Genomic DNA, 23,942 nt, shown 5'->3' with positions numbered 1-23,942 from the left:
GCAGCCCCTCGGCGGCACCGGCGGGTTCGGCCGCTCGCCCGCCCGCGCCCCCGCCCCGCCCCGCGCGCCCGGCCCGGCCCCGGCACCATGAGCGGTAAGGACGGGCCGGGCCCCGAGCGCCGCGCGGGGCCCCGGGCTCTCTCTCTCACACACACACACACAACGCAAGGCGGGCGCCGCGCCCGCCCGCTCGGAGGGGCCAGAGGCGGCCCCGCCCCGCCGGGCCGGGCCGAGGCCCCGCCGGGCCGGGCCTTCGCCCCGCGCCGCGCCCGGGGGGGAAACCTGCCCTTTGGGGGGAGGGACCCGGGGGAGGGGGAAAAGCCTCGGGGGAGGGACCGGGGGGCAGGGATGGGGAGGAGGAGGAGGGGGCGGCGGGGAGGGCCTGGAATCGTGGAGGGGGTCCCGGGGGATCGGGCGTGGAAGGGGGGGAGAATGGCGGGGGCAGGGTGTGAGCGCAGGTACCGGTGGTTCCCCCCCGCCCGCCATTCCCGGGGAAGGCGCCCGGCGTGGGCGGATGCGGGAGCCGGGGCGGGGGGGCCCGGGAGGGGGGGCCGTGGGAAGGTGCGAGCGGCGGGGGGAGGTCTGGGAGGGGGGGTGTTCAGGGGGTTCGACTCCCCCCACACCCAGCGTGGGAGCTGGAGGAGACCCCGGTAAAGGGGGCTTGGGGTGTGGGCAGGGACCCCCAGGGCCGGGGTGCGGGGCGGCGGAGGATGAGGAGGCTCCTGAGCAGTGAGAGAGGAAGGATTTTGGGGGGAGAAGGGACGGGGCGGGGGGGGGGTGTCACAGGGAGCGTGGATGGGGGGGGCAGTTCCAGCCGGGGCATCCCGTGGGCTGGATCCACGGTGCGGGGAATCCCGGGGTGGATCCACGGGGCTGGGGCAGGAGGGAAGGGAAGGGAAGGGGGAGGCCCGGGGAGGACCTCGATGGAAGCCAGGGAGTGTCCCGGGCGGCTGGGGAGGAGCTGGGCCCTGGAGCGGGGCCGGGTCCTCCCCCCCCTGTCCCGCTGCCAGCTCCCCTTTGGCAGCTCCCTCCGCTTCCCAAACCCCTTCCCACCGGCGCTCCGGAGCACATAGGGTGTGTGTGTGTGTGTGCCCCCCCCCCAGAGCCCTGCCCTGCTCTCCTGCTCCTCGTGCCCCTTCCCCTGCCCCAAAATGTCTGTAACGCGGGCTGTCGTTCCCCTCCCGCGCAGACCAGGAGAGCCCCGAGGAGATGTCGGCGGTGAAGCCCGACAAGGGCGAAGGCGACGCCAGCAGCACCAGCAGCGCCGGCGGCGGTGAGGCCCAGGTCAGTGCAGGGGGTGTGGGGGAGGACGACCGGCCCCTGCCCGGCTCTGCTCAACCCCGGGGAACTCGTGGCAAAGTCCAGGGGCCGGGCCGAGGTGTTTGCTGGGCCCGGCCGAGCGTTGCGCCGGGGGGAGGAAGAGGAGGAGGGGAGGGCGAGCGCTGCCAAGCCTGCACCGCCCGGGGCTTCCCCTCCTCACCGACACGCAGTTCCCCTGCTCCCAACAACACCACAGCCCCCACTGGCCCTTCTCCAGGTCGGGGGAGCCCGGCAAGGACCGGCCTTCCCGGGGGTTTGTTCTGCTGCAGGGAGATTTCCCGGCTCCGGGGTGGAGGAGTCGTGTTCTCTCGCCTTTCCCTCCCCTTTCCTCCCTCCCAGAGGGCTTTTCCCTGTGGGTTCAGGCCGTCCCGGCCTGACAGCGCTCTGCCTGGCAGTTGTATTTTTCCGGCTATGGGTGGGTTCGCTCAGGAAGGAGTGTTTATCTTTTCCGAGTACGCTCCTCCCTGCTTTCTCTTTTAAGTTTTTTTTGTTTCCCCTTTTTTTTTTTCGTTGTTTTTTTTTTTTTTTCCATTTCGGGCCTGCCCCTGGGGCCGCCTCCCTCCTCCTCTCCGTGTAACTCCTCCTCTCCTTCCCAGGAGTCGCAGCCCTCCCCGCTGGCCCTGCTGGCAGCCACCTGCAGCCGCATCGAATCTCCCAACGAGAACTCCAACAGCTCCCAGGGCCAGCAAGGCGGGAGCGGGGAGCTCGACCTGAACGCGGCCGCCGCCCAGATCGCCCAGTCGGCCAACGGCTGGCAGATCATCTCGGCGGGCTCCAGCACCCCCACGGGCTCCAAGGAGCCGGGCAGCAACGGCAGCAACGGCAGCGGTGACGCCTCCAAGAGCCGCCCGGTGAGCGCGGGGCCGTACGTGGTCACCTCCGCCTCGGGCCTGCAGAACCAGCAGGTGCTCACGGGCCTGCCGGGAGTCATCCCCAACATCCAGTACCAGGTGATCCCCCAGTTCCAGACCATAGACGGGCAGCAGCTGCAGTTTGCCACCACCCCTGCCCAGGTGAACGTGCAGCAGGATGCCTCCGGGCAGCTCCAGATCATCCCCGGCTCCAACCAGCAGATCATCACGAGCCGCGCGGGGAGCAGCAACCTCATCGCCATGCCCAACCTGCTGCAGCAGGCAGTGCCCATCCAGGGCGTGGGCCTGGCCAACAACAGCCTCTCTGGGCAGACCCAGTACGTGGCCAACGTGCCCGTGGCCCTGAACGGTAACATCACCTTGCTGCCGGTCAACAGCGTGGCCGCCAGCCTGGCGCCCACGTCCCAGACGGGCACCCTGAGCAGCTCGGGCTCCCCGGACAGCAGCTCCCAGCCGGCCACCTCGGGTGCCACCAGCAGCTCTGCCAGCACGGCCTCGTCCCAGGCCAGCTCGGGCGCCTTCTTCACCAACGCCAACAGCTACTCCACCACCACCACCACCAGTAACGTGGGGGTCATGAATTTCTCCACCAGCGCCACGGTGGGAACCAATTCGCAGGCACAGACGCCCCAGAGGGCCAGCAGTGTCCCGAGCTCGGACTCCCTGCAGAGCCCCGTGTCCGGGGTGGCTCTGCAGCCAGGGCAGCAGAAGGAGGGGGATCAGAGCCAGCAGTCACAGCAGCAGCAGCAGCAGATCCTGATCCAGCCCCAGCTGGTCCAAGGAGGGCAGACAATCCAGGCCCTCCAGACCGCCCCGCTCTCCGGCCAGACCTTTGCCACTCAAGCCATCTCCCAGGACGCCCTGCAGAACCTGCAGCTCCAAGCTGTCCCCAACTCCGGCCCCATCATCATCCGCACGCCCACGGTGGGTCCCAACGGGCAGGTGAGCTGGCAGACCATCCAGCTCCAGAACCTGCAGGTGCAGAACCCCCAGGCCCAGACAATCACCTTGGCCCCCATGCAGGGAGTGTCGCTGGGGCAGACGGGCAGCACCAGCACCACGCTGACCCCCATCGCCTCCCTCCCCAGCGGCACCGTCACCGTCAACGCTGCCCAGCTCTCCTCCGTGCCGGGCCTCCAGACTATTAACCTCAGTGCCTTGGGAGCATCCGGGATCCAGGTGCACCAGCTGCAGGGGCTGCCCCTGGCCATCGCCAACGCCCCTGGTGAGTGCTTTGGTTCCTGTTTGTAGCCAGGCAGAGGAAGGTGAGGGGGAAGTGGCGTCACCCGGCCGGGTTCAGCCGCGTCTGGGCCGTGCCAGGGCTGGGCTGGGGGTGGTCGGTGCCAAATGGAGTTGGCATCTGGGCTGGCTTCCTCCCTCGGGAGGAAGTATGAAAGCTCTGTGGATCACCACAAGGCACTAAAAGTCTTTTTTTGGGGGGGAGTTTCTGAGCTAACTAACTCTTGGGTTGAGTGAAAAGGGAGGAGGTGGCTGTGAGGGGGAAGGTGGGGGGACAGAGGGGATGTGTGGGTTTGTGTGAGGCCACTGTCCTGCCCCGATGGCCACCCAGGGGGTCTCAGGTCAGAGCTGAAGGGAGAACCCAAGTCCAGCTCAGCTCCTCAGCTGAGCCTGAGGAAAGAGTCAGGGCTGTAGAAGACTCGGGATTAACTGAAAACCCCGTCAAAACAAACACAGTCACGAAGCCACGGGGAATTTCCACACAGGGGAGGAAGAAAGAGCATAAAGCGAAATGTCTGGGTGCTGCTGCAGGACACCATGACCTCCTCATGGTCCTGTGGGCACAGGGCACCCTGCTCAGATCCCCCTGGATCTGTTCCATCGCCTCCCACTGCCCGGGAAGGGGGGACGTGTGGGTGTGGGGAGTGAGCTGGAGGCTGCTTGGCTTCCCTTGGAGGGGCCGTGAGCTCCCTCCGCGGAAGGAATCGGTTCTGGGAAGGCTCTCTGCTTGCTTTTCCACTGTTTTCCTTGGGGTTTTTTGTTGGTTTTTGTTTTTTTTTTTTTTTTCTGGCTCTGGCTAAGAGGGCTGTTGCTGGATTTAGTCACAGCTGAGAGGCAGCAGAAAATGTTGCTCAATCCAACTCGTGCTCCCCTCTCGCGAGAGGCGGCGGCTGCTGCTCTCCCGGGGTTGTTTTGCAGCATTATTTTGGGCTGTTGCTACAGCAGCTTGGCTCGCAGGCATCCACGGGTTACTACAGCCCGGGATTAGCCTGATCCTTGGATTTCCCCGAGCAGAGAGACCCGCGAGGGGCTGGACCCGGAGGGGGGTGACGCCCGTGGCCTCTTTGATCCGTGGGGATGCAGGGGAGAGTTGGGGGTCTGTGTGTGGTTTCCCCCCGTGCCTGGGGCTGTTCGCGCCGAGGCCGAGCTTGTTCCTTGTTTTGAAGGCGCTGGAGAAACGCATGGGCGAGTCCCAGTTCCTGTATTCGTGCCTGGCTCTGCCCCCCGGAGGTGGGACAGGGAGGAACGTTCTAGAGACCACCCATCCAACGCGCTCGCGCTGGGGAGCCGCCACCTCCTCCCCCTCCTCCTCCTCCTTCTCCTCCCCCTCCTCCTCCTCCTCCTCCCCCTCCTGCTGCTGAACAGCGGCGTGTTCAGCCCTTGATCCGCAGTGACGAATTCCCAGCCTGGCTCTGCCCCAGCCCCGAGGACGCGAAGTGACGCTCACAGCTCACGCTGCTCACAGCTCACGCTCTGCCGTGACGTGCTGACATTTGAAAAGCCAGAGCAAGGGTTCCAAGCGTTTTTTTGGGGGGCACCCAGCTCGGTGGGATGGTCCGGGAGGCTCCTGGGATGAGATGGTGGAAGCTGTGGCCAGGACAAGCTTCCTGGTGCCGATCCAGTGGCAGGATTTACGTGGTTTGACTCCAGGCTGGAGGAGTTTTTCTCCAGTCAGACGTGGCAATGGATCCCTTTGTCCCCCAGCCCCTCTTCAGGGGGTGCTGAACCCCCCCTGGACCTGGGTCCATCCCACCAGGGGCTGTGAGTGTGGGTCCCTCCCAGTGGGAATTTGAGAGAGCAGTTTGTTCTCAACACTGCCTGTCGTCCAAATCCCTGAGCATTTTCCATGTGGAGCCTCCCCGGCGGTTGTGAGTTCGCCCCACATGTGCTGGAACTTTCTGCTCGAGGTGAAGAGTTGGGAGGGATTTTTGTAGCAGAAAATGCTCCTCTGTTTCCAGGGGAGGAGAATGGAAAACGAGCCCCAGGCTTGCTGGGCAGGGGAGACCGTAGCTGGTCTTGGATCCTGCAGCGTGTTGTGGGGTGGTGGGTGGGAAACAGAGGTGCATGGCAAGGGCTGTGGTGGTCCCAGCTGTCCCTCTGGGTTGGCAGTGCCACATCTCCTGCCCCTTCCTGCAATCCTGCCAGAGCTCAGCTCATCCTCCTTGGGGTCTGCAGCCTCTCCGTGCCCCCTCTCCTGACCCCACTCCATGGATGGGAGGCTGTGTCTCCCAGCCCTGCAAGAGTTCAAGGGCAATTGCTGGTGACATTTCTGCTTTTAACTTTCCTTTTGGCAAAAGAAAGAGCCCCCCCAGGCGAAAATGACACCCGAAAAGGGCATTAAAACTCAGCTTTTTTGCTCCCTGGGCGTGAGGCAGAGCCGATGGAACTCAGCGTCTGTGCTAATGAGGTGGCTTGAAGGCTGATTCCTCCTCCTCCTCCTCCTCAGCCGGGCTGGAAGGAGGCACAGGAAGGTCTGTGACTGTCAGGGGCTGGTATGTGGGCGAACAGGCCCTGCAGCCGGCTCTGCTCCGAGGGGAAGGCGCCCACAGAGCCGGGGAGGGGATTTCCTGGGCTGGCAGTGCCCCAAAACCCGCCCCGGGGTTGGTGCCAGCGCTCCCCACACGGGGCGGGCACCAGGCCTGGCCTGGGTGAGGGACGGGGGCTCTGGGGGTGTGCTGGGCACTGGGGGGGGCTGGAACACCGGGACCCCTTAGTGGGCTGTGAGCCAGGAGAGCAGCGTCACCCCAAAGTCACCCCAATGTCACCACGAGCCCGCTCAGGGAGGGGATGTCCTGCATGGGGAGAGGGGGGTGGCAGGGGGTTTGTGACACCGGGGTTTCTCTTCCCCTTTTACCGTAGGGAGGAGGAGGCTGTTCTTAGCTCCATATCCATGTGGTGCTGGTGGCTCTGCCCTCGTGTCCCTGCCCCTGGCAGAGCCCTGCTGCCCCCATGTCCCTGCCCCTGGCAGAGCCCTACCTGGCTGAGGTGTGTGCTGGGTAAACCTGGCTGGTGATTTCCCCTGAGCTCAGCTCTGGAGTTAAACCCCCTTGTTTTGGGGGGCACTAAAGGATGTTTGATTCTAGGGGTGGATGGAGCTGGTGGGTGCCCACTGGTGGGACTGGGGGGGGTGCCCCTGCCCAGGGATGTGTGGGCAGGACGAGCTCCTTTCCAAGGCTCAGGATGGAGGCTGTGGGAGAATCGAGCAGTTGGACATCAGGGCTGTCCTGAAAGGAAAAAAACCTCCACAGGGGAAGTAACCCTTGGGAATGTGTTCACCAAACACATCCTGGCTCTCTGCTGCCACTTTGTCCTTCCAGGGCTCTTCCCAGAGTCAGGCCGCTGGCACAAAGACCTGATTGTTTCCTGTTTTCTGTTTTTAAGGGCAGCTTTGTAGCAGGGCCTTGATGAGACAACTGCATGGCATGGAGTGTGGAGGGGAGGGGAAAATGGGAATCAAGCCCTGACAGGATCTCTCCGTGACGTGCCGTCGCTTTGTTTCACTGCGCCCATGACATCACGTCAGAAAATAGTCATATTGTGAAACTTCCTCCTCTAAAGTCCAGCTGGGCTGGACTTTACATCCCCTCTGGATTCCTTGACTGACCTCTCTCCCTGTCGTTTACAGGAGGACGGACACAAATCCCGAGAGATCCCAGGGTTTGCTTGGGAAAAGGGGATGATCCCGACAGAGGCTGTGTTAACACAGTGCAGCTTTGTCCCGGGGAGGTTGTGCCCCACAAAAAATCCCTGTGGCTCTTGGGCTTCATGGGGCAGCCCTGATCCTCTTTCTCCTCCTTTTCTTTCCTCCTTGTCTTTCTCCTCCTCCTGCTCCAGGCCAGGGCTCAGCTCGGGGCTGGGAGCGGGTTGGCAGCCGCGCCGGTCGGACGGGTCGGGTGCCGCTCACCCACCCCGTGACTCCTCCCGGGAGAGGTTCCTCTCCTGGCTCCGACCCGTCTGCCGGGCCCTGATCTGCCCCTTTCTTTTATCTGTGCCCACCCCAGCCCTGCTGGAGCCCCATCCTTATCGCCCCGTGCAGGAGCCGCATCCTGGCTCCCGGGACTGGGGGAGTTTCCATGTGGCTCCTTTCCAGAGTCAGCTCCCACCTCCAGCCGGCTCCCCATCCCATCCCAGGATGCCTGGGTTAGATGCTGTGAGTGATAGAGGCACAGATTCCTCCTCTGTGGAGGGATGTGATTAAAAACTCGGGATCTGTGGCTCGGAGAAGCATCTGCCCTTGGCTGCAGTGGGCGAGAGGCATCCAGAGGTTCAGGTGCAATGGGAGAGGCCTGCTGGGCTTCTTCTCCCATGGGAATCGCCCTTGTCCTCCTTCCTTTCATACTCCTCACTCAGGGATTTTTCTCTTTACCTCCCCTAGTGGTTTTGGGGTGGTTTGATGGAACCTGCCTGTACTATGGTGCTCTGAGTGCTTTTGCCCCAGTGAAGGCTGTGGCAAGACCAGAGGCTTCATCCTGGTTTTGTGACAATCCAGACAGGAATTAAGAGAGCAAAGGAGCTCTGTCTGTCAGTCTGCAGCATGACAAAGGTGTGTGGCAAGTCCTGGAGGATTCAGGGATGTCACAAAGTGGACGAGGTGATTCCCTACCTCACTCTTAACCCATCAGCTCCAGCCCTATTTATTCCCTCTCCAAAGGAGGTGTCATTTTTCGTGACGCACAGAAACCTCTGGCAATTACAGGAGTTGTCCAACTGGCCGGTGACTTCTCAAGTCATGAACCCCCAAATTAAAGCACAATTACTCGAAGGGCTGCAGGCTCCCAACCTGCCCCATCCTCGTGCAGCTGGGCCCTGTGTTCCCTGAGCTCCAAGGACTCGCTGAGGCAAAGCTTGGCTCGTTTACATCAATGAGCTCCTAGTGCAGATTAACTCATTTTGCAAATCACTGAGGAAATCAGACGAGTCAAAAAATCAAGGGGATGTCGCTCCAAGCCCAGTTTTTGTCCCTTGGTGCAGCTTGGTTGTCTTTGCTCTCTGTGTGGAGCAGCTGTGGTGTGTCCTGTGGGGAGAGCAGTGAGCAGACACCCCAAAAACCGGGGAGGAAAAGGGGAGAATTTGGGTTGTGAGCTAGAAAACGTGAGTTTTTGGAGTTTTTTTCCAGCTCACTCGTGGCTGGCATCCATCCCAAGGGGAGACATGCCAAGAGGTTGAGGGTTCCCTGGGTTTTCTTCCCTTTCTTTTTGCCTTAAAACTTCCTTGTGCCTGGAAGCCACGTCGTGCATGGTGACAATTCCCCCCCCTTGTCCTCTCCTGCCTCTGCCCTGGCACGGCTGCCAGTGGTGCAGAGTTTGTACAAGGAGCCCTGGTTTGTTGGTTTTGGGTTTTATTTCCAGCTCTTCCCCTAAAAATGAACGTGGGGTCTGTTTCCCCTTTCCTGAGGTCGGCTGGGGTGGATGTGAAAGCTCCTCTCTCTCCTCTCCACCGGGCATTTCTCGCCTCCTGTTAGTTTGCTAAATAAAGCGACCAAACCGAAGCTTTTTTCCTGCGAGCAGCAGGTAGGAGACAAGGAAGGCCTTGTCTAGAGAAAATTCCCAAGCCAAGGCTCTGGGGTTTGGGGTTTTTAGTGGGAGATCAGCAAACTGCCCCGTTTCTGGGGGGTCTCAGAGGTCCCCATCCCGTGCTGGCAGAGCAGGGCTGGGTTCAGGAGCCAGGATCAGTTCCTATCTCCCACCTTCCTAAAGTCCCTCTTTCCTCCCCAGGCTTTTCCAAGGATTAACCCCCCCCTCCTTGCTCCATGAATATATTTTTGCAGGGCTTTGCTGACCTGAGCGTGGAGCAGGGGCCTGGGAGCCTCCAGGGAAGCTTTAGTCTTAGCAGTGATGTGTATTAGTGGGGATAATAAACATGAATTATCCAGCTTTCCCCTGAACCTGCCATATCCTGGAGACTTGGGCTCTCCTGGTCAGTGAGGGATGATCCCTGCACGTCTGGGATCTGCCTTCCCTCCCCATCATGTCTTTATACCTTGATGAGATGCAGCCAGAGATTACCAGCGGGAGGATTTGGGTTTGTTCCCCTCCTCCTGACGTGCCAGCAGGCTGGAAAACGCCGCGTGGGCTTTTGCATGTTTGAGGATTGAAGCCATTCCAAGGCGTCAGGGCTGGATTCTCGCCCTCCCCGGTGTATTTTTGGGAGAGAACGTGTGTTTTCTCCTTCCTTTTTCCAGCAGCTCTTCCCAGCCGGGGGGGAATCTCTAATCCGTGGCTGTAACAAGCTGTCAGCGTTGGCTTAGAAAGCTTAAAACCCCCTCCCTGGTTCCCTCCATGCTGGGATTTGACTGTAAACACATCCCAGGAGCTGGAGAAGGGGGGCACTGGGAAGATTTTGTCCTAAAATTGCTAAACTGGAATGTGGCTGCTGAGGTACAGGAGGGCTCAGCCAAAGATCTCTGGGCGAGGCTTCAAACTGTGTCACCATCAGAGGGACAGTTCCCTTCTCCCTGGGGTGGCATCAGGCAGCCAGGCCTGGCCTGAGATAATATTCCTGTGCATCCTGGGGCTCTGGGATGAGGGCTGGAGCCAGAGCTCCAGGTCACAGGCTGTGGTTTAGCCGAGTGTTTCCCCCTTCCCTGAGTGACCAGAGGGGACTGAAGGGGACCATCTGCAGGGATATATGGATTTTACGTGTGCTTTGACACGGGATGCTTGGGCATGGACACGTGATGACATCCTGGATGGCATCCCAGCTGCTCCCTGTGCCCTGTGACGTGGGCAGAGCCGAGTCAGGCTCTGCTCCCTGGTTGGTGCTTTGATCTGGGATTGCTTCGGTCCTTGACAGCAAAGGGCTTGCCCAGCACTGCCTTTTTCCCAGGAAATCTGGATGCCTGTGCACTCGGGGGCAGAGCAGCCAGCCCTAATGCCAAACCTCCTCTCTCCCAGGTGAGGAACCTGCCATAACTCTGATGGAACCTCCCATTCTCTTCCAGGTGACCACGGAGCTCAGCTGGGTCTGCACGGTGCCAGTGGGGACGGGCTGGGGGACGAGAGCGCGGCGGTGGAGGAGGGAGAGACCAGCCCCGACCCCCAGCCCCAGCAGGGACGGAAACCACGGAGGGAAGCCTGTACCTGTCCCTACTGCAAAGAAGGAGAGGGCAGGTGAGCTGCTCCACCACAGATCCAGCATCCCCAGTGGAATTATTTAGCTTGGAAGGTGCCCCTGAGGTCACCGAGTCCAGCTGTTTCCCCAGCACTGCCCAGGCCACCACCAACCCATGTCCCCAAGTGCCACATCCCCATCTCCACCTGGGCACCCCCAGGTCCTTTTGCAGCTTTCCAGCTGCTGTTGCCCATCCCTGGAGTGTTCCATGGGGCTGTTGTGACCCAAGGGCAGGACCCGGCCCTTGGCCTGGTTGAACCTCACACCGTGGGCCTAATCCCATTGATCCCGTGGCTCTGGCCAGTCCTGATCCCTCTGCAGAGCCCTCCAGCAGATCCACATCCCCCCAGCTCAGTGTTACCTGTTTTAAGGCAAAAGAAGAGAGAAGCAAAACCCAGGAGCCCCCCAACCTCTCGGCGTGTCTCCCCTTGGGATGGATGCCAGCCATGAGTGAGCTGGAAAAAACCTCCCAAAACTCACATTTTCCAGCTCACAACTCAAATTCTCCCCTTTTCCTCCCCAGTTTTCAGGGTGTCTGCTCACTGCTCTCCCCACAGGACACGCCACAGCTGCTCCACACAGAGAGCAAAGACAACCAAGCTGCACCAAGGGACAAAAACTGGGCTTGGAGCGACATCCCCTTGATTTTTCACTCATCCAGACTTTTCTTGACTCAGACGGAGCAGAGCTCAGTTCTCCCTCCAAGGGACGGGTCTAACTCTTCCCCCTTCTTTTTTTTCTTTTTTTACAGGAGCTCTGGGGATCCAGGTAAAAAGAAGCAGCACATCTGCCACATCCCGGGCTGCGGGAAGGTGTACGGGAAGACCTCTCACCTGCGGGCTCACCTGCGGTGGCACACGGGCGAGAGGCCCTTCATCTGCACGTGGGTGCTGTGCGGGAAGCGCTTCACCCGCTCCGACGAGCTGCAGCGGCACAAGCGCACGCACACAGGTAGGGCCCGGGGGGCTGCTGGGGGTCATGACACTCCAGGGAATCCTGGAATCTCCTGGTGATATCCGCCCCCAACTCCCGGCCTCGTGCGGGGCAGCCCCGGCGATGCCCCGCCCTGCCCGATCCCAAAAACCCAAACCCCCGGGTTGTGCAAACCCCGAGATGAGCTCAGGAGGTTGGTGATAACACCGGGGTTGTGGGTTCAGTCCCTCGCTCAGGAGCTGGATTTTGGTGATCCTTGTGGGGCTCCTCCAACTCGATATTCTGTGAAGTTACATCTCTGAAACTCTCGTGCATCCCCAGGGAGCCTGTCCAGTGCCCCACCACTCTTAGGTAGAAGAACCTTTTCCCAAAATCCCATCTAGCTTCCCCATCCCCCCCAGGGTCCCTTAACCCCTCTCCCTCCCAGGTGACCCCGGCCAGGATCCCAGATTCCCAACCCTGGGAGCTTTGTGCAAACCCTGAGATGAGCTCAGGAGGTTGGTGATAACACCGGGGTTATGGGTTCAGTCCCTGACTCAGGAGTTGGATTTTTGGTGATCCTTGTGGGGCCTTCCAACTCGATATTCTGTGAAGTTACATCTCTGAAATGTCCCTTGAGCTCTTGCATCCCCAGGGAGCCTGTCCAGTGCCCCACCACTCTCAGGGGGAAGAACTTTTTCCCAAAATCCCATCTAGCTTCCCCCCAGGATCCCTCACCCCCCCCTTCTCCCTCCCTTTCCCAGGGGAGAAGAAATTCGCCTGCCCGGAGTGCCCCAAACGCTTCATGCGCAGCGACCACCTCTCCAAGCACATCAAGACCCACCAGAACAAGAAGGGAGGTGCCACCAACGTGGCCATGAACGTCTCGGCCGTCCCCATGGACACGGCGGCCTCGGCCGAGGGCAACGGCGGGGCCACGCCCTCGGCCCTCATCGCCACCAACATGGTGGCCATGGAGGCCATTTGCCCCGAGGGCATCGCCCGCCTGGCCAGCAGCGGCATCAACGTCATGCAGGTGGCCGACCTTCAGTCCATCAACATCAGCGGCAACGGCTTCTGAGCCCGGAGCCGCCGGAGCCGCCGGAGCCGCCGGAGCGCGGCGTCACGGCGAGGGGCCCTCGGCGCCTCCAGCACTAACCCCCCGACCAGGATCGCTGCCACCTCCGGGGCCGCCGACCACATTCGAAGGCCAGAGCTATATATATATATTTTTTAATTTCGGCTTGACCTTATTATTATTATTTTTTTTTTTTTTGGCCCTTCCCCTTTCCTTTCCCCCTTTCCTCCCTCCCCGCCCCGCCCGAGGTTCCGTCGCCCTCGCAGCCGCCGTCGGCGCCTTCATGCCTTGGTAAAAAAAAAAAAGAAAAAAAAGAGAGAAAAGCAGAAAAAAAAAAAAATTCCGTGATCCTTTTAGCAAAAAAAAAAAAAAAAAAGGCAAAACCAAAACAAAAAGAAAAAACCTGACAGAGATACCGACAAAATGACGACACACACACACGAAAAGAGAAAAAAAAAAAAACAAAAGCAAAAAAAAAAAAAAAAAAGAGAAAAGATTCTATATTATTATTATATATATAAAAATATGAAATGTGTTTGTTTGAGAGAGGAGAGAGATGTTGCTGCGACCATGGCGTGGTCCCTTTGATGCCTTATCCTGGAGCAGGTCGTCCCTCTGGGGCGGTTCGGACGGTGCCCGAGCTCTCCTTCCCTTCCTGGATTCCATTTTACATCATAATCCCTAAAAATCCCCTGACCCCCCTCACTCCCCCTCCCCTTCCTCGGGCTGTCGGATGCTTTGCTTTGAGGTGATTCTGTAATTCCTTTCTTTCGGGGGAGATTCCACTGGATTTTTCACCCTTGTACTCCCACTGCCCTCCCCTGCCGGCACTGGACCTTGGCGGGTTTTCCTTTGGATCTTTGTTTTTTTACCAGCCCTTTTCTTGGCAAGGATCCCTGTCCTGTGGGAGTGGAGCACTGGGATCCCTGTCCCATGGGAGTGGAGCACTGGGATCCCTGTCCTGTGGGAATGGAGCACTGGGATCCCTGTCCCGTGGGAGTGGAGCACTGGGATCCCTGTCCCGTGGGATCAGAGCACTGGGATCCCTCTCCTGTGGGAGTGGAGCACTGGGATCCCTGTCCCGTGGGAGTGGAGCACTGGGATCCCTGTCCTGTGGGAATGGAGCACTGGGATCCCTGTCCTGTGGGATCAGAGCACGTGGAGTCGCTCCGACAGGGGGTCGTGGGCAGAGGGGCTGAGACCTGGCCAGGACCCTCTCTGGGGGCAGTTGGAGCCTCCTCAGGGGAAATGTTGATTTTTTTTTAACAGCCAACATTGGTCTTAAGAATAATAATAATAATTAGGAAAAAGGAGCATCTGCAGAGCTCATCCAGCCCGGAGCGAGGGGGAAGCACCGGGATGGCACTCGAGGGTTTTGTTGTGGCACTGCTTGGAGGTGGCTCCTAAAAAAGAAAAGGGGTGTTTGGAAATGGGGTACAGTTCAGGAAAAACCTTTTTGGTGTTCCAATATCCGGCTCTTCCCGCCATGGGAGGGCCAGGACGGCTCAGTCCTTTCCGTTCTTCCTCCCACACCCTCCTCTTCCTGCCCCGGATGATATCCGTGCTCCCTGCATTGGGAACAGGCCAGGGGGGGTTGATTCCATCCCAAAACAGGGTGGGATATGGGATGTGGATCCCAACCTCCCCCCCTCTCCCCTCCCTGGAGGCTGCAGGGAGAAATCTTGGATTGTTTCCAAGCAGCAGTTTTGGGGTGAGCTGAGCAAGGATTTCAGTCTGAGCTGGAGGGGGGAGCAGAGAGTGGGATGGGGGTCCCAGGAATGACCCTGGGATGTGGAACTATCCTGGCTCTGGGGATGAGGAGGGCACTGAGCTCGGGGGGAGGGTCCCAGAGTGCTGGACGGGCCTGGGGCCATCCCTGTTTGCGGTGTTGGGGTCGGTGTGTGACCCTCTTGCTCTTGGGGGTACAGAGGGGAGGACCCCTGTGATCGCCCCCTGATCCATAAATCCCACCTGCCTGGGATGTCCTCCCCCCTTCAGGGCTTCTGCTGGGGCATTTTCTACAAAGAGGTGATTTTTTTTCCCTGCCTGGGAATAATCTCCGTGGGATGAGGAGAGTGGCCACCCCACCCCTGTGCTCCTGGGACACCCCCTTTCTGGGACACCCCACTCGGGAGATATCCCCACTCCAGGGACACCCCACCCCTGGGGACACCCCGCTCCTGGGACACCCCCTTTTCCTGGGAGATACTCCAGCAGAGCCAGGACCACCAAGTGGGTGCTGGCAGTGGGGGCTGAGTTGCCAAAATCCCTTTGGAAAACCCTCTGGAGAGGAATTCAACCAGTGCCCCGTGTCCCCCTCTCGGAGTTTATCCACACTCAGAGGCTTCCCAGGAGCCAGAGACCCCCAGATCCCACCCCCCGGGGTCCCCCAACCAGCCGGGGCCGAACTGTGAAGCGGAACTGTTTTTATTTTGGGGTTTTTTTGTAAAAAGCAAAGGCGGCAGAAGCTCTGCGGGGAGGGGGGCTCAGGGCCCGGCCCACCCCCCTCACCCCCCTCCATCCCCGCTCTCTCTCTCTCTCTCGATATCTATTTTTGCATTTGTATATTTTTATATAGGAAACTTTAAGCATTTGTATTTTAATACCCTGTGAAGCACTATGAGCTCCCCCCCCCCTCCCCACCCACCCCAGTGCCTGGAAAACCACAAAGGATTGGGAGAAAACAAGGAGGTTTCTTAATTTAATTGTCAATAGATGAGTTCTCCTCCCCCCCCCAACCTGTTTACCCCCACCCAGGGGTGAGGGGAAGGTCCTTGCCCCCCACCCCACCCCAAGCCCAGCTCTGCTCCATCCCAGCCCCCCCCCCATGCCCAGCAGGGATCAAGTGCCAAACCCGATCCCGGACCCTCGGCGGGGGGTCGGGCTCTGCCAGGGGTGTTGGGGTGTCCCCCAGTGATGTTCCCCGTGCCCCCCCTCGATGATGTTCCCCGTGTCCCTCTCACCCCCCATGATGTTCCCTCTGTCCTGCCCCCCCCCTTCCCAGGTGATGTTCCCTGTTGTCCCTGATGGATTTTAACTTTCCTATGGAAACGCCGCTGGGGTGTGGGGAGGGAATCCCAGGAGACCCCAGGGGGGGCTCTGCTCAGCGCCTGGGCTGCTCCCCTGTGTTTTTGGGGGGGGGATCAGAGGATTTTGGGGTGGGGGGAGACACCACCAGCCCTGCTCCCGCTGCCAGGGGGGCAGCTGGGCCTGATCATCCCCCTTTGGGCTCTGCAGCACTGGGGTCCCTGCCCTGCTCCCAGCGCCCCCCAAACCTCCCCCAGCACCCCCAAACCCCCCCGGCAGCCCCCCCCGACCCCCCCAGTCATTCCCGGGGACACACACACACAAACGTGCCTTGATAAAGGGGTGACAGGTTGGGGACGAGTCCCCCCCGCTCCCCTCCTGCTCCCCCCAAAGGGGTCGGGGGGCTCTTGGGGGTGGGGGCTGTCCCCAAGGCTGCCCCCATCTCCCAGCTTTAATCCACTGTCACCCCTTCATTCCGGGGGGGCCGGGGCCGGTTCTCTATGCAGTGTGGGGGGGTCCTGGGGGGACTGCCCCCCCCAAACTGGCAATAATTCTCTCCCTGTTTGATCTCGTCCCATCTCTGTTCTATTTTAATTTGGGGGGGAGGGGGAGGGGGAATTGGTTTTTACGAATCCGGTGGCTGATGTCATAAAACCCCCAAAAGATTGATTTTTTGGGGGCGATTTTTTTGGGTCCCAAAGTGCTATTTTTTTGTACAAAAGACTTAGATGAAAATTGTTAGTTTTGGGGGGCTCCTTTGTAAATGGGGAACGACGAGTTCTTTTGTAATAAACACGAGTCGCTGGCGTTGTCTGGAAGTCTGCAGGGGGATTGATTTGGGGGGGGGTTGGGTTGATTTGGGGGTGGAGGAGGCACAGCTGGTTTTATGGGGGGTCAGGGGTGCAGTCCCATAGAGGGAAACTGAGGCACGGCACCAGTGGGACTGTGGGGACAGGGGACACTGAGGCACAGAGCTCGATTTTGGGGGTGCTGGGGCTGTGGGGATGAGGGAGACTGAGGCACAGAGCTCAGTTTGGGGACTGGCAGTGCCTCGAGGGGGTGTTGGGACTGTGGGGACAGGGGAGACCAGGGCACAGAGCTCAATTTTGGTGGGCTGTGGCTGTGGGGACAGGGGACACTGAAGCACAGAGCTTGGTTTTGGGGAACTGGGGCTGTGGGGACGGGGGACACTGAGGCAGAGAGCTTGATTTGGGGACTGGCAGTGCCTTGGGGGGGGTGTTGGGGCTGTGGGGGGTAGGGGGAACTGAGGCACAGAGCTCGATTTGGGGGGCTGGGGCTGTTGGGACAGAGGACACTGAGGCACAGAGCTCGATTTGGGGGGGCTTTGTCGGGGTGCCAGGTGATGCAGGGCGGGGGGCCAGGGCTGGCTCCCCACCAGGACTGTCTCACTCCTCCCTGGTGCGGGGGCAGCACCTTCCTCCTCCTCCTTCTCCTTCTCCTTCTCCTTCTTCTTCTTCTCCCCGGGCCGCTCCACTTCCCACCGGCCCCCGCACGCTCCGGCCCCGCGGAGGCTCCCATGGGGCGGCCAGGTGGGTGCTGGGGGGGCCCAACCCGGCTGGGGGGGGGAGTCTTTATTTGGGGGGCTGAGAGTCGCCACCCACCCGTGCGTGTGTGTCCCCCCCCAGGCCCCCGCAACCTGAGCTGCGTCTCCTACAAGCACCCGAGCGTGCGGGGCGGGCTGGGGGGCGCGGGGGGGGCGGCGGCCGGCGCCGTGCGCTGCCCCCCCGGGCAGTGCTGCATCGGCATCTGGAACCGCAGCCACGCGCTGGTGCAGGGTGAGACCCCCCGGGCTGGGCAGGGGTCGGGGGGCTGCGGGGGGGGGGGTCCTACCCCGGTGGGATTTTGGGGCTGGGGCAGGAGGGAGAGGCTTGGTCCTGCCCTCGGGGGGATGGGGGGTGGGGGGCAGAAGGGGCCTGATCCTGCCCTGGGGTGTCTGGGGAGACACGGGTCGGGGCTGGGGGGGCTGGGGCAGGGAGCGGGGGCTGAGCCCATCCTGGGGGGGCTTTGGAGGAGGCTGCTGGTCCCTCCCCAGAGCCTGCGCTTGACCTTGGCCTTGAGAAGTGGCTGCGGCGGCGCTGGGAGGGAGCGGCTGCGGGGGGGTCCCGGGCAGGGGAGTGCCAGGCGTGAGGGGTCCTGGAATAGGGGGGCTCCCAGGGAAGGGGGGGAGTGCCAGGAAGGGGGAGTGCCAGGCATGAGGGGTCCTGGAATAGGGGGGCTCCCAGGGAAGGGGGGGAGTGCCAGGAAGGGGGAGTGCCAGTCATGAGGGGTCCTGGAACAGGGGGGCTCTCAGGGAAAGGGGGGGTGGCAGGGAGGGGGAGTGCCAAGCATGAGGGGTCCCGGACAGGGGAGTCCCACCCGTCCCCCTGCCCCATCCCCGTCTCCCCCACCCCCCAGCACCTCCCGGGTGCCCCGGTGACGGTGACGCTGTCCCCAGGCTGCTGGGGAGGTGGGGGGGCCGCCTGCCCCTCGCCCACCTGCACCCCCAGCCCCGCGGGCCCCCCCGGCGGTGCCGTCCTCGTGTGCCTGTGCCACGGCCACCTCTGCAACGGGAACACCACGGCGACGGGGACAGGGATGGGGACGGGCACGGCCGTGGGGCTGGGGGGGCCCCCCCAGGGCCCAGGTATGGGGGGGAGCACTGGAGGGGGGGCGTGTGGGACCCACCGGGTGGCGGGGGGGTTCTGGGGGACACTCGGGGGTGGGACTGAGGACACACGGGGGACTGGGGGGACCCACGAGGGACCCTGAGACCTTCAGGGGACCCACAGGTGGATGTGGGACCCATGGGGGGATGGAGGCACAAATGGGGGCTGGGACCCATACGGGACTTGGGGAGGACCTGGGACCACAGGAGACCTGGGAGGGACTTGGGGACCCACGGGGGGCTGGGGAACCCACGGTATCCCCTAAAAAGTCCCCCATCCCCACCCTGGCCGCCTGGGTCCCCACCAGGTGGGGGGGCCCTGTGTCAGCTCAGCCTCTGTCCCCAGTGCCCGGCCGGGGGGGGTCCACGGGGACCCTGTGGCTGTGGGGGGCCGGCCCCCTCCTCCTCATCCTCCTCACCTGCCTGGGCATCCTCGGTAGGGACTGGGACACGGGGGGGATGGGGGGACCCCCGGGCACAGGCGTCCCCAAGGTGTCCCCAAATGCCACATCCTTGATGTCCCCAGGGTGCAGGTCTCCTGGGGTGGGTGGGTGGGGTCCCCAAGTGTTGTGTCGCCCTGTCCCTGGGGCAGGGGGGTCCCTGCTGTCCTGGGGACCCCTGGGTGGGTGGGTCCCGGGTGGGGTGTCCCCAGGATGGGGGGGATATGGGGATCCCCCTGTCCCCCCAGGTGGGAGCCCGGGGGTCTCTGATGTCCCCAGGCCCTGTGTCCCTGACTGGGGGGGTTCCTGGGTGGGGGGTCCCCGGATGGGGGTGTCCCTGGTGTCCCCCATGTCCCCCATCCAGGGCTGCGACGAACAAGGGCCCACACGGGGCAGCCACCCCGGGAGGGCCAGAGAATCGGGGTCCCCCCAGAGCCCCCCAGCCCAGACCTGCCTGCGCTGCACTTCCTGCAGGTACGGGGCACCCATGGGTGGGGGGCACCCAAGGGGGGGCACCCAATGAGGGGGGAAGTCACTGGGGGGGGCACCCATGGGCAAGGGGCATCCAACGGGGGCCATCCAAGTGGGAGGGCAGTTAAGGAGACTGTACTGGGGGGTCACCCATGGAGGTGTGTGAGGGGACTAGGGGGGCACCCATGGGGGTGGCACAACGAAACACAAGGCTGACAGTACCGAGGGGTACCCAGGGTGTGGGACACCGGGACCAGGCACACAAAGGGGTTAAGGGGGCACCCGTGGGGGTGGAACAATGAAACACAGGGCTCAGAGTGCCCAGGGGTGCCCAGGGTGTGTGTGAGACAGTGAGACCGGGCACACCCGTGGGTGCCCGAGGATGAACATTCCTGGGTGTTGGGGTGTCCGGGACTGGGGACACCCCAACGGTTCCGACTGTGTCCCCCCCCCCCGGGGCAGGTGCTGCAGTCGGGGCGGTTCTCGGCGGTCTGGAGGGGGACCCTTCGCCAGCGGCCCGTGGCCATCAAGGCGTTCGCGGCGGGGGCGCGGGGGCGGTTCGCGGCCGAACGGGCCGTGCACGCCCTGCCCCTGATGGAGCACGAGAACGTGGCCCGGCTGCTGGGCACGAGGGGCGCCGGGCCCCGCGCCCGCGGGGGGCTGCTCGTCCTGCAGCTCTACCCGGCCGTGAGTCCCCGCGGGGGGAGGCGGCACCGGGGAGGGGGGCAGCGGCTTGGGGGGCCAGGGGAGTGTACGAGGCTCGGGGTGTGCACGGGGGGCGGGCAGGGGTTGCTGGGGGTGCACAGGTGTGCCTGGGCTCCGTGGGGGGGTGAACAGGTGTGGACAGATGTGCCCGGGCTGTGGGGGGTACAGAGGTGTGTACAGGTGTGCACAGACTGTGTGGGTGTGTACAGGTGTGCACAGCCTGGGGGTTGTGGTGTACAGGTGTGCACAGGTGTGCACAGGTGTGTACAGATGTGCACAGGTGTGTACTGGAGTGCATAGGCTGTGTGGTTGTGCATAGGTGTGCCTGACCTGGGGGGGGTACACAGGTGTGCACAGGCCGTGGAGGTGCCCATCCCGGTCGGACCCCTGCTGTGCACCCCCCATAACTTGGGGTGCCCCAACCCCTCGCGGGGGGACAAGGGGGGCTGCCCCACGTGCCCACCTGTGTCCCCCCCGTGTCCCCAGGGGTCCCTGCGTGACTTCCTGGGGCAGCATGTGGGCACGTGGGCGGGCAGCGTGCGCCTGGCGCTGTCCCTGGCCCGCGGCCTGGCCTTCCTGCACCAGGAGCTCTGGCGCGACGGTGAGTGCAACCTCCCCGCCCTGAGCTCTGCCGGGGGGTCCCCCCGCCCTGTCCCCCCCACACCCTGATCCCTCCATCCCCCCTGTGCCCCCCCAGGGCTGTACAAGCCCAGCGTGGTGCACCGGGACCTGAGCAGCCAGAACGTGCTGGTGCGGGAGGACGGGACCTGCGCCATCGGGGACTTCGGGCTGGCGCTGGCGCTGCCACCGCGCGCCCAGGACGGCACCGGGGCACGGCACGCTGTGGCCATCCGCAAGGTGGTGGGGTGGGGCAGGGTGGGGTGGGATGGGATGGGATGAGGTCAGATGGCATGGGATGGGTCATGATAGGGTGGGACAGAACGGGGATGGGATGGGATAGGATGGGAAGGGAAGGTGACAGGCCAGGGATGGGAATGGGAAGGGAAGGGAAGGGAAGACAAGGGAAGGTGACAGGCTGGGGATAGGGATGGGATGGGATGGGATGGGATGGGGTGGGATGGGATGGGATGAAAAGGGATGGGAAGGGAAGGTGACAGGCTGGGGATGGGACCCCCCAAACTGCTGGCAGGGTGGTGTGTGGGTGCCAGCCAAGCCGTCATGCCCGAGCTTGGCCAGCCCCAGTGCAGGGGGGCCGGTGCCCCTGTGCCCCTGTGCCCCCATACCCCTGTGCCCCCAACCCCACACGGGGCTCACGGCGCCGGCGGGCACAGGCGGGCACCCAGCGGTACCTGGCACCTGAAATCCTGGACGAGAGCCTGGACCTGCAGGCCTGGGGCCGTGCCCTGCGCCAGGCCGACGTCTACGCCCTGGCCCTGCTGCTCTGGGAGATCCTGTCCCGCTGCCAGGCCCTCAGCCCTGGTGAGCACCCCTGGGGGTTCCCCTCTACTCCCTGCGGACCCCCCCGGCCCCGCTGACCCCCTCCCTGCCCCACAGGAGCCCCTGTGCCAGCGTTCCAGCTGGCCTACGAGGCGGAGCTGGGCTCCAGCCCCACGGGGGCACAGCTCCGGCGCTTGGCCGCAGACGAGCGGCGGCGGCCGCTCATCCCCCCTGCCTGGCACCAAGCGCCTCAGGTCAGACCCCCGGGGAGCACCCCCTGACTGGGTGCCCGAGGGTGGCCCGGGGTGCTGAGGGTGCCGGTGGGTGGGGGTGACCTGTGGGGGTCTGTGCCCAGAGGGTCCCAGGGGTGTGCAGGGTGACTCAGGGGGCCCATGGCTGAGGGGGGGGGCTCTTCCTTGGTGCCCAGGGGGGTCTGGGGGTGCCCAGGAGGGTCCCTGTCTGAGGGTGTCCCTGCTTAGGGGGGTGTCCCTATGTGGGGGTGTCCTATCCAGTGAGACTCTCCTGGGTGTGGGGGTGTTCCCCCACCAAGGGGGTCCCTCTGAGTGCATGGTAGGGGGGTCCGACATCCCGGGGGGTCCCTGCTTTGATGCCCAGGCGTGCCTGGGGGAGCTCAGGGGTGCCCCTTCCCAGGGCGAGATCCCTTCTTGAGTGCCCAGGGGTGCCGAAGGCGCCAGGGGTGTCCCAGCCTGGGGTGGGTGTCCCTGTTTGGGGGATGTCCCTCTTTGGGGGTGCCATGCTCGGCGGGATCCCCTGGGCATGGGGGTGTTCCCCCTCCCCGCTGAGCTCACAGTGGGGAGGGGGTGTCCCACAGCCCGGGGGGGCTCTGCCGGAGCTGCTGGAGGACTGCTGGGACCCCGACCCCGAGGCGCGGCTCTCGGCCGAGCGGGCGCTCCAGCGGCTGCAGCGCTTGGCTGCGGGTCCCGCGCCCCCCCCGGGGGACCCCGGCCCGCGACCACCCCCCTTTCGCCAGGTACGTGCGGGGGAAACGGAGGCACCGGGAGCGGCGGGGGGGGGAGAGGGAGATACGGGCGGGGGGACCCGGGAGACGGGCCGCACTCTGACCACGCCCAGAGGGAGGGGCTACAACACAGGCACCGCCTATGGGGAGGAGCCTATCACTAAGCCCCGCCCCCGCTTCCTGCCGGGAGGGGCCGCGGCCGGAGCGCAGGTGGGAGCGGAGCCCCCGAACCCCCCCGATCCACCCCCTGTGCACCCCAAAACCCCTCCTGCACCCCAAACCCCCCCTGCACCCCGTTCTGCACCCCAAACCCCCCCCTGTGCACCCCAAAACCCCCCTGCACCCCGTTCTGCACCCCAAAGTCCTCCTGTGCACCCCAAAACCCCCCTGCACCCCGTTCTGCCCCCCAAAAACCCCCTGTGCATCCCACCCCCCCTGCACCCCATTCTGGACCCAAAACCCGCCTGTGCACCCCAAACCCCACCTGCACCCCCAGACCCACCCAGGACCCCCAGATCCCCCCTGTGTAACCCCAATTTACCCCTGCACCCCCAAACCTCTTGACTCCCCCATAACCCCCCCACATCTCAGGCTCCTCTCTGCACCCCCACATCGCCCTGCCCCCCTGACACCCCGGATCCAGCCGCGGGGGGGGGGGACAAACACACACACGGCCGGGACCCCCCGAGCTCAGTTTCCCCTCAGAGGCCGGGGGGGGGCCCCATGGCAGTGGGGGTCCCCAGGGATCTTTCCTGGGGTATTGGGGGGTCCCCACTCACTCCATGTGCCCCCCCCAGGTCCTGGAGTCACCCACCATGTGGAATCCTGGTGCAGGTATGGGGGAGACACCCCAGAATGGGGGGGCTGCCTTGACCCCCACTCCTGCCCCATCCCTCGGGCAGTGACGGGTTGGGGGTCCCCCCCTCAGTCTTCTCTTTTCCCCCCCCAGGGCAGCCGCCCCCCCCCAACCCCGTGTACCCCCCAAACCCCACGTACTCCCCCCAGGTGCCACCCCCCAACCCCGTGTATCCCCCCCCCGGGGTACCCTCCAACCCTCTGGGGGGGCCAGGGCAGCCCCCGTACCCCCCTGGCCCTCCCCCGTACCCCACAGGCCCTCCCCTGGGCCCCTCGGCCCCCCCCCTGGTTCCACCCCTGCAGCCCCCCCACCCTGGGGTGCCCTCCCTGTACCCCCCCGGGCTGGACAAGAAGGCGGCCAAGAAGATGAAGAAGAAGATGAAGAAGGCTCAGAAGAGGCACAAGGTGGGGGGGGATCGCAGGGGGGGCACAGGGGGTCTCCCCCAGCCTCCCCCCAGGTGCTCATGGCTGTGCTGTCCCTCCACAGCGCTCTTCGTCTTCCTCCTCCTCCTCCTCCTCCTCCAGCAGCTCTGACTGAGGCTCCTGCCACGACCCCCTGGGACCACCCGGGACCCCCCAGGACCACCTGGAACCACCCGTGTCCTCCTGGGAGGACCCAAGACCCCCTGGGACCACCAGGGTCCTCGTGCCCATCATATCCCAATGTCCCCCCACCCCGTGGTCCCAAGAGGGGCTCTGGGTGCTGGGGGGGCCCAGGGGTGCCCCCCAATAAAGCCCTGGGACACCCCAATGTGTGTCAGTGTCTCTTTTGTGCCACTGGGGGGTGAGAGGGGAAGGAATGGGGGGCACAAACCCCCTGGGGGGGCCGGGGGTGGGACACAAGCCCCCTAAGCCCCTCTGTGAGGGGAAC

General features: G+C 63.4%; 2 protein-coding genes across 3 annotated transcripts; both read left to right on the top strand.

The window, feature by feature from the left end:
* On the top strand, positions 1 to 16,371 carry SP1 (Sp1 transcription factor). 2 transcript variants are annotated; one of them, XM_064638716.1, is made up of 6 exons: positions 1 to 94; positions 1,190 to 1,284; positions 1,917 to 3,417; positions 10,372 to 10,540; positions 11,293 to 11,492; positions 12,218 to 16,371. In XM_064638716.1, exons 1-6 carry the CDS (start codon positions 88 to 90, stop codon positions 12,532 to 12,534), a joined length of 2,289 nt encoding a protein of 762 aa, XP_064494786.1. In that variant the 5' UTR covers positions 1 to 87; the 3' UTR covers positions 12,535 to 16,371. The 2 variants fall into 2 exon arrangements, with proteins under 2 accessions (XP_064494786.1, XP_064494787.1); XM_064638717.1 differs by lacking the exon at positions 1 to 94 and adding an exon at positions 346 to 458.
* A 578-nt stretch (positions 16,372 to 16,949) lies between these two features.
* Positions 16,950 to 23,822, top strand: LOC135404172 (anti-Muellerian hormone type-2 receptor-like). The gene is made up of 13 exons (XM_064638799.1): positions 16,950 to 17,354; positions 18,014 to 18,202; positions 18,570 to 18,659; positions 19,028 to 19,137; positions 19,597 to 19,821; positions 20,326 to 20,440; positions 20,537 to 20,697; positions 21,132 to 21,279; positions 21,355 to 21,491; positions 22,070 to 22,228; positions 23,014 to 23,050; positions 23,166 to 23,476; positions 23,559 to 23,822. The coding sequence occupies exons 1-13, from the start codon at positions 17,096 to 17,098 to the stop codon at positions 23,607 to 23,609; spliced, it is 1,992 nt and encodes a 663-aa protein (XP_064494869.1). The 5' UTR covers positions 16,950 to 17,095; the 3' UTR covers positions 23,610 to 23,822.
* The last annotated feature ends 120 nt before the right edge of the window (positions 23,823 to 23,942 follow it).

This window comes from Pseudopipra pipra, chromosome 30, assembly GCF_036250125.1.
Source record: "Pseudopipra pipra isolate bDixPip1 chromosome 30, bDixPip1.hap1, whole genome shotgun sequence".
In the NCBI taxonomy this organism is placed as follows: Eukaryota; Metazoa; Chordata; class Aves; order Passeriformes; family Pipridae; genus Pseudopipra; species Pseudopipra pipra.
The sequence above is the reverse complement of the archived record's forward strand: the minus strand, read 5'-3'. Positions and strand labels throughout refer to the sequence as shown.

Coding starts and splice junctions, on each gene's coding strand:
- SP1 (XM_064638716.1), top strand. Junction 3,418..10,371: donor GGCCATCGCCAACGCCCCTG/GTGAGTGCTTTG, acceptor ATTCTCTTCCAG/GTGACCACGGAGCTCAGCTG. Junction 11,493..12,217: donor GCACAAGCGCACGCACACAG/GTAGGGCCCGGG, acceptor TCCCTTTCCCAG/GGGAGAAGAAATTCGCCTGC.
- LOC135404172 (XM_064638799.1), top strand. CDS start 17,096: ATGGGGCGGCCAGGTGGGTGCTGGGGGGGCCCAACCCGGCTGGGGGGG. Junction 20,441..20,536: donor CCAGGAGCTCTGGCGCGACG/GTGAGTGCAACC, acceptor GTGCCCCCCCAG/GGCTGTACAAGCCCAGCGTG. Junction 21,280..21,354: donor CTGCCAGGCCCTCAGCCCTG/GTGAGCACCCCT, acceptor CCTGCCCCACAG/GAGCCCCTGTGCCAGCGTTC.